This window comes from Castor canadensis, chromosome X, assembly GCF_047511655.1.
Source record: "Castor canadensis chromosome X, mCasCan1.hap1v2, whole genome shotgun sequence".
Lineage (NCBI taxonomy): Eukaryota > Metazoa > Chordata > Mammalia > Rodentia > Castoridae > Castor > Castor canadensis.
In genome coordinates, this window is record NC_133405.1 from 135,588,697 (window position 1) to 135,603,046 (window position 14,350).

General features: G+C 40.9%; 1 protein-coding gene across 1 annotated transcript; it reads right to left on the reverse strand.

Moving 5' to 3' along the window:
• Positions 1–1,224: 1,224 nt before the first annotated feature.
• Positions 1,225–13,097, reverse strand: LOC141419509 (uncharacterized). Its single transcript, XM_074062297.1, has 2 exons — positions 13,000–13,097; positions 1,225–1,921 (listed from the first exon to the last, which is right to left on the reverse strand). The coding sequence occupies exons 1-2, from the start codon at positions 13,095–13,097 to the stop codon at positions 1,225–1,227; spliced, it is 795 nt and encodes a 264-aa protein (XP_073918398.1).
• Positions 13,098–14,350: the final 1,253 nt, after the last annotated feature.

Below are 14,350 nucleotides of genomic sequence, written 5' to 3' on the forward strand. Positions count from 1 at the left end.
TTGCACTAATCACAGCATAGTCCCTATCACCAATCACAGTTATGTCCTCTCCCCCTCTGGCCTGGGTGGAAGTTGCTAGCTAGTGTGGTGGCAAAAATCCAGTGCAAGTTTCTTAATGGAGCAGTACATTCTGGATCTGGAGTCATGCTTTGAGTTCAATGCAGTTTGTGCTGACGTATGGAAAGTCTGGCTACTCGGCTGGCAATCTTTTGCTCAGCTGGCAGTCTTTTGCTTAAGGCCACCAGGCCCATGAAGAAATGTCTAACAGCTTTCAATTAAGAAATCAGTAACATCTCAGTGCATTAAAAGATAAATAAACTTTCAATAGGATGCTTATAACAAGGGCTCATGTGCAACAGTGCTTTAACAGTATTTAATGCTGCTCTAACAATTTCTTAAGTCCTGACTGGGAGCCCTAGGCATTGAGGGGTGCCTGCCATCTGTTTCGTGCCCAGCTATGGAAGCCTTCTGTTGAGATTGGCACCTTGAAGTTTACATTTTATGTCGATGTTGTAATTGCAAAGTGACCTCTGAAAGGTAAAGCTAAATCATCACCAGTAGACTCCAGAGTAGCCTAGAGACGGTACATTCATACTGCAAAGTTTAACTTGGTTAGCCATTGTCTTCAAAATCCTTTTAGCTTATTATCACTTCATTAGCCTGGGTCATCATCTGCATGCAGCCCAGTGGTTGTCCATGGGTCCCATTTGCCCAGCAGAGGACACCTGTGAACGTCTGGTTATTTTTAGTTTTCACAAGTGGGAAAAGGGAGAGTGTTGCTGGCTTTTAGTGGGGAGAGCATGCAGGTTCTACCAATCATCCTCAATGACAGCCTCCCCAAAAGATCTCAACCCAAAGTGTCAACAGTGCCAAGGTTGAGAAACCCAGCCCAGCCACCAGTTATAACGTCTTAAAGATCAGTAAACTGGTTATTTTCCTGTGTGTATTTGTGAGATTATTTGAAAACTCTCTTTCAGCCTGGAGTCAGTTGTGTTCATTGGTGCATGCTTGTGTTTTCTCTGTGCTTTCCCCTGCCTTTGATTTTTGCCATTATACGCAGAGATGTTTGCCTGCAGATTTCAGGAAGTGAAAACGTTCAAAGAAAGGAATGGCCTTCCAGAGCGGGGAGGATATAAGCTTCGGACACACAGTGAGATCATAGCAGTATTTTATTTTAAACGAGTAGATGAATGCCACAGCATTGTGTGCATGTGGGGAATTGCTTCAAAAATGATAAGTAACCCTGAGCCCAGTCCTTATGTTGCCCATATTGAGCCAGAGCCGTGGGCTTCCTTCGGTCCCTTGCTTCATTAGATATGTCTCACACAGAAATATGACAGCACTAATCAGTGAGAAGGTGGCCGTTAGCATCCCTAATGGGAACACATGGGAGAGGTGTTTCTTTATTAGGGCTTCTTTTGTAACTGGAAAGGTACCTGGAAAGTCAAGGGTGGTTTGGCCATAAAAGTCCACAGCATAGTTCCAGATCACGGCACCCATTGTACAAGCACTGCTGAGGACAAGAAAGAAGATGGACATATTGTAACAAGATCGCCGGAAATTTGGGTACAGGGCATTGACCCAGCTGAGGAAATATGCCTCCGTGCTGAAAATCAGGACTACCAACTTCATAAAATTAGCCAAGAGTATCAGGTCTTTCCCATAGTGCAGTTCAGGAGGAATGGTCCAGCTCATGCTGATCGTGGTGTGTACTGTCCACTCAAATACTGAACCTGAGATGTTAACCTTTAGATTATAATAAGCTTCCCAAAATCCAATATATACGAAGTGGACAGTATTGCTCTCAAATTCCCACACACGCCAGAATCTGCTATTGGCTAGGACTATACCCAAGAACCACGCAATAAAACTGCAAACCACACCAGCCAGTTTGTAGTTCCAGTTCTTCAACTCGGGAAAGCTGAAGATGATGTTCAGGAGGCATCAATCAGGTCAGGAACAGCAGAGAAGCGGGGAGGGGAGGGGAACAAAGAGCATATATTATAGTTTATTCAGCACTAAGTAGTCACATCTAATCCATCTTGTCTAAAAGATGTGCAGCAACATGCTACATACTTATCAGTGCTCTAAATGTTTTAGATAAGAATATAAAAGTCCAAAAAAGAATAAAAGAAGTTTAAAATCCATGACTATGCACTCAGACATGCTGGGCATGTAGCTCAGAAGGAGGGTGCTTGCCTAGTATGTGCAAGGCCCTTCAGTTCCAGCACCAGCTTCACATCCATGCCAAAATTTTATAAGACATTTTGGGGGACAATCTGGCAGACTCCTTTAAAAGTTGAAATGTTCCAACCTCTTGTTTAGCAACTCCGACTCTGGGAATTAGTAGTACGATGAGCATTTGCAAACTGATCTCTAAAGGAATATTTGTGTCAGCACCACTTGGAATAGAGAACAATTGGAAATAACCTGAATGGCATGGCTATGAATAGAGGAAGGCGCAAATGAACTGTGTATGACCAAGACTGTCGTGGAGTTAAAAATGGTCGTTACCAAGCATGATTTTGTGTATATGAACAGCAGGGAAAAAAGGAAGATGAATAAAACGTGCGATATGCTCATTTGTCTCAAGAGACAACACTTCCTTATTTTCTTTCTTCATACAAATAGATGCAAACATTTCTTTATGTTTAAAGTATGCACGTGGGACAAGTAATTCTAAGGATATCAGTGGGGTCCTGGAGAGACATTCAATCTTATTTACTTATTATTTTCTAAAATTTGTAAGTTCTCGTTAAAACCTATACATACTTTTTTAGTTAAAACCAGAGTGACCATGACCTGCAGGTGAAACTTGACAAATCATGACCATTTATATTTTGTACCCATCACTTCTTCAAAACTCTAGTGCTAGACATCAGATTCTTTTAAGGGCAACTTAAAAATATCCTGTTGTGTTTTGCACAAACCCAGTATCTTCTATGAAGAAAAACTTATGCTGGGAGCATTTGTGGCTGATCGTGCCTGTAATCCCAGCCACTCACCAGCTCAACCCAAGGTCAGGGAAACTACATCTGAGCAAATTAGCCTGACATGGTGGCACACACCTGCAATCTCGTAAGTAGGTGTATTGTGGTTTGAGGCTGGCCCTGGCCAAAAATGCAAGACACTTTCTGAAAAATAACTAAAGGAAAAATGGGATCAGGCATGGCTCAAGTGGTGAATGGCTGCCTAGCAAGCACAGGCCCTGAGTTAAAACCTTAGTACCGCCAGAAACTATAATACAAAGGAAAAGAAAGTCTTAGACCTCACTTTTAAACTGTGAACCAAATTATTTGGATCACTTATCAATTTAAATCCTTTGCTGTGTTAGGGATAAATAGATAACGATGCTCCAAGAGCACCCCCGAAATTTGAAAACTTCCTTATAACTTATTTTTTTAAATTACCTGTGTATCTTGTACAGAAATTCATGCATTTGGAAGCCGGGAGGATGACAAATATTCTCTGCAGAAGTAGGAAATGTTGAACAGGGAGGGGAAAGTCCAGTCAACCTAAAAAGATCCCCAGACAGTGGAGAATGACCTACAGGAAATGAAATAACGTTAGGGAGTATTTGAGACTCAGAACAAAGCCTCTCAAATCCCTGTCATTGACAAAATGTCCATTGAATATATATAAGCTGTGGCTTGAATTCAGGGCCTCACACTTGCTAGGCGGGTGCTGTACCCTTGAGTCACTCCACCAGACCTTTTTATTGTTTGTGTTGTGTATTTTTTTTTCATTTTTCTTTTATTATTCATATGTGCATACAAGGCTTGGTTCATTTCTCCCCCCTGCCCCCACCCCCTCCCTTACCACCCACTCCACCCCCTCCCGCTCCCCCCCCTCAATACCCAGCAGGAACTATTTTGCCCTTATCTCTAATTTTGTTGTAGAGAGAGAGTATAAGCAATAATAGGAAGGAACAAGGGTTTTTGCTGGTTGAGATAAGGATAGCTATACAGGGCATTGACTCACATTGATTTCCTGTGCGTGGGTGTTACCTTCTAGGTTAATTCTTTTTGATCTAACCTTTTCTCTAGTACCTGTTCCCCTTTTCCCATTGGCCTCAGTTGCTTTAAGGTATCTGCTTTAGTTTCTCTGCGTTAAGGGCAACAAATGCTAGCTAGTTTTTTAAGTGTCTTACCTATCCTCACCCCTCCCTTGTGTGCTCTCGCTTTTATCATGTGCTCATAGTCCAATCTCCTTGTTGTGTTTGCCCTTGATCTAATGTCCACATATGAGGGAGAACATACGATTTTTGGTTTTTTGAGCCAGGCTAACCTCACTCAGAATGATGTTCTCCAATTCCATCCATTTACCAGCGAATGATAACATTTCGTTCTTCTTCATGGCTGCATAAAATTCCATTGTGTATAGATACCACATTTTCTTAATCCATTCGTCAGTGCTGGGGCATCTTGGCTGTTTCCATAACTTGGCTATTGTGAATAGTGCCACAATAAACATGGATGTGCAGGTGCCTCTGGAGTAACAGTCTTTTGGGTATATCCCCAAGAGTGGTATTGCTGGATCAAATGGTAGATCGATGTCCATCTTTTTAAGTAGCCTCCAAATTTTTTTCCAGAGTGGTTGTACTAGTCTACATTCCCACCAACAGTGTAAGAGGGTTCCTTTTTCCCCGCATCCTCGCCAACACCTGTTGTTGGTGGTGTTGCTGATGATGGCTATTCTAACAGGGGTGAGGTGGAATCTTAGTGTGGTTTTAATTTGCATTTCCTTTATTGCTAGAGATGGTGAGCATTTTTTCATGTGTTTTCTGGCCATTTGAATTTCTTCTTTTGAGAAAGTTCTGTTTAGTTCACATGCCCATTTCTTTATTGGTTCATTAGTTTTGGGAGAATTTAATTTTTTAAGTTCCCTGTATATTCTGGTTATCAGTCCTTTGATGTATAATTGGCAAATATTTTCTCCCACTCTGTGGGTGTTCTCTTCAGTTTAGAGACCATTTCTTTTGATGAACAGAAGCTTTTTAGTTTTATGAGGTCCCATTTATCTATGCTATCTCTTAGTTGCTGTGCTGCTGGGGTTTCATTGAGAAAGTTCTTACCTATACCTACTAACTCCAGAGTATTTCCTACTCTTTCTTGTATCAACTTAAGAGTTTGGGGTCTGATATTAAGATCCTTGATCCATTTTGAGTTAATCTTGGTATAGGGTGATATATATGGATCTAGTTTCAGTTTTTTGCAGACTGCTAACCAGTTTTCCCAGCAGTTTTTGTTGAAGAGGCTGCTATTTCTCCATTGTATATTTTTAGCTCCTTTGTCAAAGATAAGTTGCTCATAGTTGTGTGGCTTCATATCTGGATCCTCTATTCTGTTCCACTGGTCTTCATGTCTGTTTTTGTGCCAGTACCATGCTGTTTTTATTGTTATTGCTTTGTAATATAGTTTGAAGTCAGGTATTGTGATACCTCCTGCATTGTTCTTTTGACTGAGTATTGCCTTGGCTATTCGTGGCCTCTTGTGTTTCCATATAAATTTCACAGTAGATTTTTCAATCTCTTTAATGAATGTCATTGGAATTTTGATGGGAATTGCATTAAACATGTAGATTACTTTGGGGAGTATCGACATTTTTACTATGTTGATTCTACTAATCCATGAGCATGGGAGATCTCTCCACTTTCTATAGTCTTCCTCAATCTCTTTCTTCAGAAGTGTATAGTTTTCCTTGTAGAGGTCTTTCACATCTTTTGTTAGGTTTACACCTAGGTATTTGATTTTGTTTGAGGCTATTGTAAATGGAATTGTTTTCATACATTCTTTTTCCGTTTGCTCATTGTTAGTGTATAGAAATGGTAATGATTTTTCTATGTTGATTTTATATCCTGCTACCTTGCTATAGCTATTGATGATGTCTAGAAGCTTCTGAGTAGAGTTTTTTGGGTCTTTAAGGTATAGGATCATGTCATCTGCAAATAGGGATATTCTGACAGTTTCTTTACCTATTTGTATTCCTTTTATTCCTTCTTCTTGCCTAATTGCTCTGGCTAGGAATTCCAGTACTATGTTGAATAGGAGTGGAGATAGTGGGCATTCTTGTCTGGTTCCTGATTTTAGAGGGAATGGTTTTAATTTTTCTCCATTAAGTATAATGCTGGCTGTAGGTTTGTCATATATAGCTTTTATAATGTTGAGGTACTTTCCTTCTATTCCTAGTTTTCTTAGAGCTTTTATCATGAAATGATGTTGGATCTTATCAAAGGCTTTTTCTGCATCTATTGAGATGATCAAGTGGTTTTTGTCTTTGCTTCTGTTAATGTGGTTTATTACGTTTATTGATTTTCGTATTTTGAACCACCCCTGCATCCCTGGGATAAAGCCTACCTGGTCGTGGTGAATAATCTTTTTGATATGTTGCTGAATTCGGTTTGCCATTATTTTGTTGAGGATTTTTGCATCAATGTTCATTAAGGAGATTGGCCTATAGTTCTCCTTTTTGGAGGTGTCTTTGCCTGGTTTTGGGATAAGTGTAATACTGGCTTCATAAAATGTGTTTGGCAGTTTTCCGTCCCTTTCTAGTTCATGGAACAGTTTAAGGAGGGTTGGTATCAGTTCTTCTTTAAAGGTCTGATCCTCCTGATCTGTGCCTCTTAGGTAACTAGGATTATAGGCATAAGCCACCAAGGCTGGGCTGAACAATATAGTCATAAAACAAGAGATTTCATTGTACCAAATTAATATCTATATTTTTACATAATGTAAAAAAAAATGTTTAAATCTGCCTGGTGCCCAGTGGCTCACACCTATAGTCTTTGCTACTCAGGAGACGGAGATCAGGACTATCGCAGTTCAAAGCCAGCCCAGACAAATAGTTTGTGAGACCTCATCTTGAAAAAGCCCATCACATAAAAAAAGTGGCTGATGGAGTGACTCAAGGTGTAGGCCCTGAGTTCAAACCCCAGTGCCACAATAAATAAATAAATGAATAAATGTCTCTATACACTTCTATATAGTGATCTGTAGGAATTTATTGTCAATTGCAAAAAGGAAGGTACCAAATAATATACATATTATGACAGCATTTTCAAAGAGTTGGTAAATGTTAAGTGCCTCCCCTATATATTTGTAAAAGAAAATGATCAAAATAAACCAAAAAATTCAAACGTTACCTATGATTGGGGAGTTCAGAAAGGGGATGAGAACAAAAGTTTATTCAGCCTTTGTTCTGAATCAGCCTGGTTCTTATAATTTTGACTTTGAAATTATGTAAATATTTCAGATATTCCAAAAGAAGCCACTACCAACAAGGCAAAAGCAATCCCTAAAAGTAGAAAATAAGCTAAAACTTACTTACAATCCTCCAATGTAACCACACAAAGAAACTCATTATACCAAATAACTTTAGAATGCAGTGTTCTGACTACTTTTATCTAATACTTCATCAACTGGGAAGACTTTGGTTAATGGGAGCAGTAATGGAGAGAAGGTAGGAGGGATAATATTATGGAGTCATACAAGATGTGGGGTAATAAAATGAAAGGGAAGGTGGCTAATGTAAATAGAAGGGTAATGAGAAAGGAGGAGGAGATAGATAGAAAGATCCAGCTAAATGCACTGTGAGAAAGAAAGGAGAAAGAAGTGTGGGGGTGTAAATGCCTCTGAAAGAGGGGCAAATAGGGAGAAAAGAAAAACAATGGCAGATTTACTTCAATTGTGGACAGAAAGAAGTAGAAATGGAGGAGGGTGGCAGGAGAAAGAGGGAGAAGACATGGTTAAAAGTTGAATATTTTTAAAAGCCAGGTATATATATGTGAATATATATTGTGGCTGGAACAAGATATCTATTTGTGTGACTAGACAAAAAGGAAGGGAGAAAAGAACAAAAAAAGCACAGATTAGATAACATAAACATGCCAATCAAACAAAAAATCTCAAAAGACAAAGACAAAACTGTCAGTATTTTCTCGTTGTTAGGGTGGTGGATGGCTCCCTTTTCTCTCCAAAGCAGTTGTATTTTTTTAGGGAGCCATTTTAACTGTGTTTGAAGGATTATGAGGTATTTTTAAAGCTGTTGGGGTTGTGAAGCATCACATACCTATGGAAAACTAGAGGAAATCTAAAATCTGGTTGAATGAATCACCCTGAGGCACACATCCATGTAGCCACCAGTCCGTTAAAGGTACCGCATAACTGCTTCCATTCATTTCTCTCTACCTGTACCCACTCCACTCAGCATGCATCCCCAAACATCTCTGTGTAATTTTCCTGTTTTTCACACTGGGAGCTGTGGAGTTGGCACTGCTATGTGGCCAGCTTTCTGTCACTTAGCCATTGTGCTTATGACGCTCAGCTTGTGGTTTTTAAATAATGCCTAGCTGTTCAGTACCTTTACATATTTCTGTCATGAGGATGATTTTTTAGAATAAGAAAACAAAAAAGACTTCATTAATATGTTGTTAAGTAATATAGGAATGAATTAATTCTGGTACAAATATTCACTTTAATATATGGTACTGTGAAGCAATCCATTTTAGGAACTGAACAAATGATGATGAATCAACATCTAAAATGCACACACAATAGTAAGTACATACAACACTATGTCTTTTTATTTTTTGGCCATCATGAAATATGCTGGGATAATACAAAACGAAATTCATCTGAACACTGGGATTACTCATGATTTTTCTTTCCATTTTTGTTTTAGGATACATCTATCACTTTTTTTTATCAGTACTGGGATTTGAACTTAGGGCTTTGAGGTTGCTAGGCGTGTTCTCTATTGCTTGGGCCATGCCTCCAGACCTTTTTGCCCTTTTAATCATGGGATAGGGTCTCTGTTTTTGCCCAGGCCATCCTGGATTGAGATCCTCCCTTTTTTAGGTTTCCTATCATTGTTGGGATGAGAGGCTGTGCCACAATACCCAGCTACATTGTATTGAGATGAGTTCCCATAACTATATAAGCTTGTGCTAGCTTGGAACCATGGGCCCCCCCGATTCCAGTCTCTTTATTAGCTAGGATTACATGCTACTCTATCAGTTTATTAATTGGAGAAAATGGTGGAGCATACAGAGATACAAACACAGAAATGTACTGGCTAATGAATACCTAGAGTAATAAAATGTATCGTTCTACTCAATCCTCCACTTCCCAGAGTCAATTCTACATGGATTTGTTATACTCAGAGCAGTGATGACAGCAAGAATACATGAAGTTTAGAGGCCATTAGTTTGTGAGGCAATGTGGGATGCTCAAGGAAATGTCCTAATTCCATAGGACATGCCATATTGTTCAATGGGAGATCCTCAAAAACGTTTTACTAACAGGAGATCCTCACTGTACGTTGAGCAGGGAAATGGATGCAAATGAATGCACGAGCATGCATGTAGTTATGTATGTCCCTGTGTGTGTGTATGCGCATGTAATTGTATGACTCTCAGTCTGCTATTTAAAAATATACCAAAGCCCTGCAACATGAGAGAGTATAGATCACACTGCACTGAGCTAGGCTGGGGAAGATCCAAATTTAAAATTCTAAATACAGTTTGTATTAAATGTGCTATTGTTTCCACATCACTGTGAAGTTGGAAGACCAAAAATTGAATCAAGACAAGATGCAACCAGAGCTCTGTTTCCTCAGCTTAGTCCCACTTCCTAATATCTCTTTCACCTCCTAAAATGGTGCAACCAGTTACAGACCAATTCTCTGAAACATGAGCCTTTTGGAGGGACACTTCATATCTGAACCATAATATGATCATAAATAAGGACCTTGTATCTGTACAGACATTGGAATATTATTTCAATTCATAGTCTTAAACAAGAAGGAAATTCTGAGATGAACCACAATATGGATGAACCTTGAGAACATGATACAAATTGGAAGAAGCGAGTCAGAAATGCTCACATACTCTGTGATTCCACTTATGAGGTCCCTAGAGGAGTCAATTCCACAGAGACAGAAGGTAGAATGGTGGTTGCCAGAGGCTGGGAGCAGGGAGGAATGAGGAGATGGCATTTAATGTGGGCAACATGCGGGGCATGTTGACACAGAAAAACAATCCCAATGAGGTGGGAGGCATACATAGGAGGATCGTGGTCTGAGGCTGGCCCAGAGAGAAACATAGTGCCAAAAATAAAAATAGAAGTAGTAGTAATAGTAATAATAATGGGGAGAATGCTCAAGTTGGGGAAGATGAAAATATCCTGTGAATTGGTGGTGTGATGGTTACCCATTTAATGCCACTTAACTGTATATTTAAACTTGGTTAAGGGGGTCAGTTTTGTTGTGTATATCTTACCACGATAAAAAGAAAACCCAACACAGAAGAATGGAGCCTCCACTGTCCAGCAGTATGATCTTTAAGTGAACCAGCAACAAGGCAGGATGATGGTCAGCTCAGAGGCCAGTGACACTAATGTGGACACAGTGCCTCACAGCCCTTCACTACTGCTTCACGGTCCAGGCCTAGACCTTCTATTTTATCACAAGATTCTATCACCCATTGTCCTTGCCTTCCACATTCTCACTGACTAGCTCATGAATGCCATGACAGCTCCATTTTCATTTCCTTTTGTCATTTATCCCTTTTAAGCCTTTGGGGGTTGGGGTTCTTTCCTGTGGACCACCAGAGTCCATGCTTAAAATTCCTCTGACTGAATCATACCTGTCTGCTATCACTTTCTTTGTTTCACTTCAGAAGTAGTTTTTATTCCATATCGTAGGATGCAGTGACAGTTTAGAAAAGACTGTTGTATGTATAAACACAGATACTAGCAGAAGGGACATCCACCTGGGTAAGTTTTGTTTGCTACATGCTGATAACTAAGGCTCTAGGGCAGAGATTCACATGGGTAAGAGAGTAGAAAATGAAAGATGGTCCCTAAATTAGTTAGAAATTGTCCTGCTGAGATTGGGAAGGCTTCAAATGGAGCTTCTACAATAAACTAACCTGCCAAAAAGGCAAAGAATGTCAGTGAGGCAGTACTTAGGATCATGTGTTATATAGAAGCCAAAATCCCAGTGGAATTCTATGCTTTCAGCCTTTTCATGATGAAGAATTTATCCCAAGCAAATGACCAAAGAGGTGGATGAAGACATAAGTGCAAGTACATCCAGTGAGAGTATACCTTAACTAGAAATGGAAAAACTCCTGAAGACATATTTAGAAAATACATCCAGTAAACCATTTTATATACTTATGATGGGATATTACACTGCAAATAAACCTTATGTTGAAATTTGTTTAAGGAAAGTTTCCAGTGTCATAATCACATTTCAAAAGTGTGTATTGTCACAATCCTATTTCTTTTTTAAAAAAGCAAAATGAAAAGGGATAGAGGAGAAAAAGTTGAAAGTGATGAAAGAAAGGAAGGAGCTAAGATAGAAGGGAGAGAGGAATGAGAAAAACAGGAAATAGAGGACAGGATGACAGGAGGAAAGAAGGAAGGAGGGAGGAATGGAAGAAGAATAGAGGAAGGAGGAAAGTAGGTAGAAAGTAGAAATAGAAGTGAGACAAGAAGAAGAAAAGGAGGGAAGTAATGAGGGAAGGTGGGAGAGGGGAAAAGGCAGGAATTAAAGGAAGAGGAGTTGAAAAGACAGGGAGGAAGGAAGGGAGGAGTGTGGGATGAGAAAAGAAGGGAGGAAGAAGGAAAGAATGAATGAAGGATGGATAGAAGGAAAGAAGGAGGAAAGGAAGGGGGAGGGAGGGAGGGAATAATGGGTATGTCGCCTTCCATTGCAACAGAGAATTTGCAAATGTGACTAAATTAAGGATCCTGAGGTGAGGAGATGAGCCTGGATTGCCTGCATGGGCCCAGTGCATCCCAAGGGGAGGCAGGAGTGGGAGGGTCAGTGGAGAGGATGGGATGTCGGAAGTGGTGTCAGAGATAGATTAAACATGCTAAACTGCCAGCCAGCTCTGTAAATGGAGGAGGGGCCAGGAGACAGGTAATTGGGGCAAGCTCTGAAAACTGGAATGTAAGAAAATGAATTTTTCAGAACCTCTGTTACTACTTCTACAACCTTGACTTTAGCTGAGTGACCTTAATTCCAGCTTGTGACCTGCATAATGGTGACAAGAAATCAGTTTTGTTCTCTACACCACTAAGTTTGTGGCAGTATTTGTTACCAACCAAGGTTTGCCGACAGCCTAGGTTGACCTCAAAGTTCTGACCCTCCTGTTTCAGCCTCCTGAGGGCTGAAACAACAGAGTGTACCAGGACATCCAGCCTAAGTTTGTAGCAATTTGTTATAGCAGCAAGGAAACTAATTTACAGCCTCTACCTGGCTGTGAGATGACAAGTGATTTGTTCTTTATTGGCCTATACTGTGTCAATTTTCTGTAATTGCAGCTGGTTATCTTTTAAAGGAAGAACAGCACACAGACATATCAACTGACTGCTACTGTCTAAACCCCTGCCTGGTTTCAGGCATCCACTAGGGGTCTTAGACTGTAAGTCCCCTGGATAAGGGGAGAATTCTGCATTCACGACTTGGTCAGCACTCTCTGAGCCAGGCAAGGCTTCCGGCCTGACATTTACACACCCACTCATGTTACAACAGCTCATCTCCAATTACAGGGGAGGGCCTGGTAGGCTCAGAGACACTAGGTCATTTGTTCATGGCCATGCAACGAGGAGGTGACAGAAGTGACTTTGCTGAGTGGGAATTAGTGTGGGGTTTTGAATGTTTTACTCTGTATTAATAGACATTGCTATGACAAATGGAGTCTCTTAAGAGCCCTAATTCTTTACACCTCCCCATGTCACACCCTGCCTTGTTACTAAGTACCTCCTTCCTTGGACCAACAGTGGAAAATGACCTCTTGCATGTACTGTGAGGCCAGCCCTCTGCAGAGACAATGAATGCTCCGGGTATTGAAAGAGCAAGGATAAAACATAATAATCTGTGCCAGGGTCAATCACAAGAGAAGACCCAGGGTCTCCCCTCTCCTGCACTTTGAGGACGACCTGGGCCTCTGAACAGGAGAGGATCTACAGCCCTACAGTGGAAATCCACCACCTGCTGTGGTCCCAGCCCTTCACAGCCACAGGGGACCTGGTGAGCCAGCAGAGCCCTGCATCGTGTATAGTCATAGGGGGTGGATCACGGCTTGTCATCCGCAGGAATAAAAAATTAACTAAATCATGCCAGACAAACATGGACGTTACTGCTTTTCTACCAGCCACTTTGTTCTGGGAGGAATCTCCCTCCAGGAGATAATGACTGGCTGGGGTCTCACTTGCACATCTGAGCAGAGCTCCAGGGCTCCAAGGCTCCAAGTCGGCCTTTGCAGTGTGGGGCTCTCATTTGCCTCTCTCGGGCTGCAGGCTGTCAAACAAGCACTTCAGCTGCTCTTCACCGAGGTGGATTTTGTCCTCCAGCTCCTGCTGCTCGATGATGAGGCAGACTTCATCTTTACAAAGTGTTCCTCTCTGAGGTAGGTGGCCGGGATTCCAGAGAAGCAGGAATGCAGGTTTCTCCTGTTACAATGTCATGCTCCTCCCAGTGGCTCCACCTTGTTTGCTGCTATAAAAGACCCATGAAGGAGGAAGAGGGGCTTTTGGCTTTTGCCTTTGATTATTGGGGCTTTCCTTTGGGCTTTTGGTGTGGGAAGCTTTTGGAAGGGAAAAGAATTATTGAAGGGGAAAATTGCATAAGGGAAAAGAATTGTTGAAGGGAAAATACTAAAGGAAAAAGGGAAAAATTGCTGAAGGGAAAATGCTAAAGGGAAAATTGCTGAAGGGAAAATGCTCAAGAGGCTTTGATAGAAAGTCTGCACCGGGAACTTTAACATAGGCTTCAGAAAACAAAGCTGAGAAAGAACTTTATACTTAGGCCTTAGGAAAGCTAAAGCTAAAGAAAAACCAAGGAGAACATGGGGCAGTGCACAGTGCAAGTCTAAGGACCCAGACTTTAAAAGTTATGAACTTGCAGGTCATAGGTAGGGCTGTTTGCACATTTGTAGCACTGAGGCTTTAAGAGAGGTAAAGAGAGATGGGACAGTGCAAGCCTAGGGGCAAAAGACTTTAAGAGCAATTAAGGTAAAGATAAATTAAGAGCAAACATGAGACAGAGCGAGCCTAAGGAAAGAGGTTTTAAGCATGGTTTTAAAGAAGGCTTTAGAAGCAAGGTTTTAAAGAACTACAAGGAGTAAGGCCTTAAAAAATCAAGATAGAGAAGAGAAGCAATGAGAATTGAGCATCTCCAGCCAAGCATACAACACACCTGACCCCAAATTTCTTTCTGTCTATCCTGTATATTTTGTAAAATCTCCAATCACCCCCCAGTTAAGCCCAGTTAGGTTCAGTAATAACCAAGGAGCAAGAGAAGAAAACCTTGCTCCAGCAAGGTAGGGAGCGTGAGAAACAGT

What these genes read in the sequence shown, in the direction of transcription:
- LOC141419509 (XM_074062297.1), bottom strand. Translation starts at nt 13,097, where the DNA reads ATGACAAGCCGTGATCCACCCCCTATGACTATACACGATGCAGGGCTC. An exon ending in AAGGGCTGGGACCACAGCAG is followed by an intron (nt 1,922 to 12,999) that starts GTGGTGGATTTC and finishes CATCATCTTCAG; the next exon opens with CTTTCCCGAGTTGAAGAACT.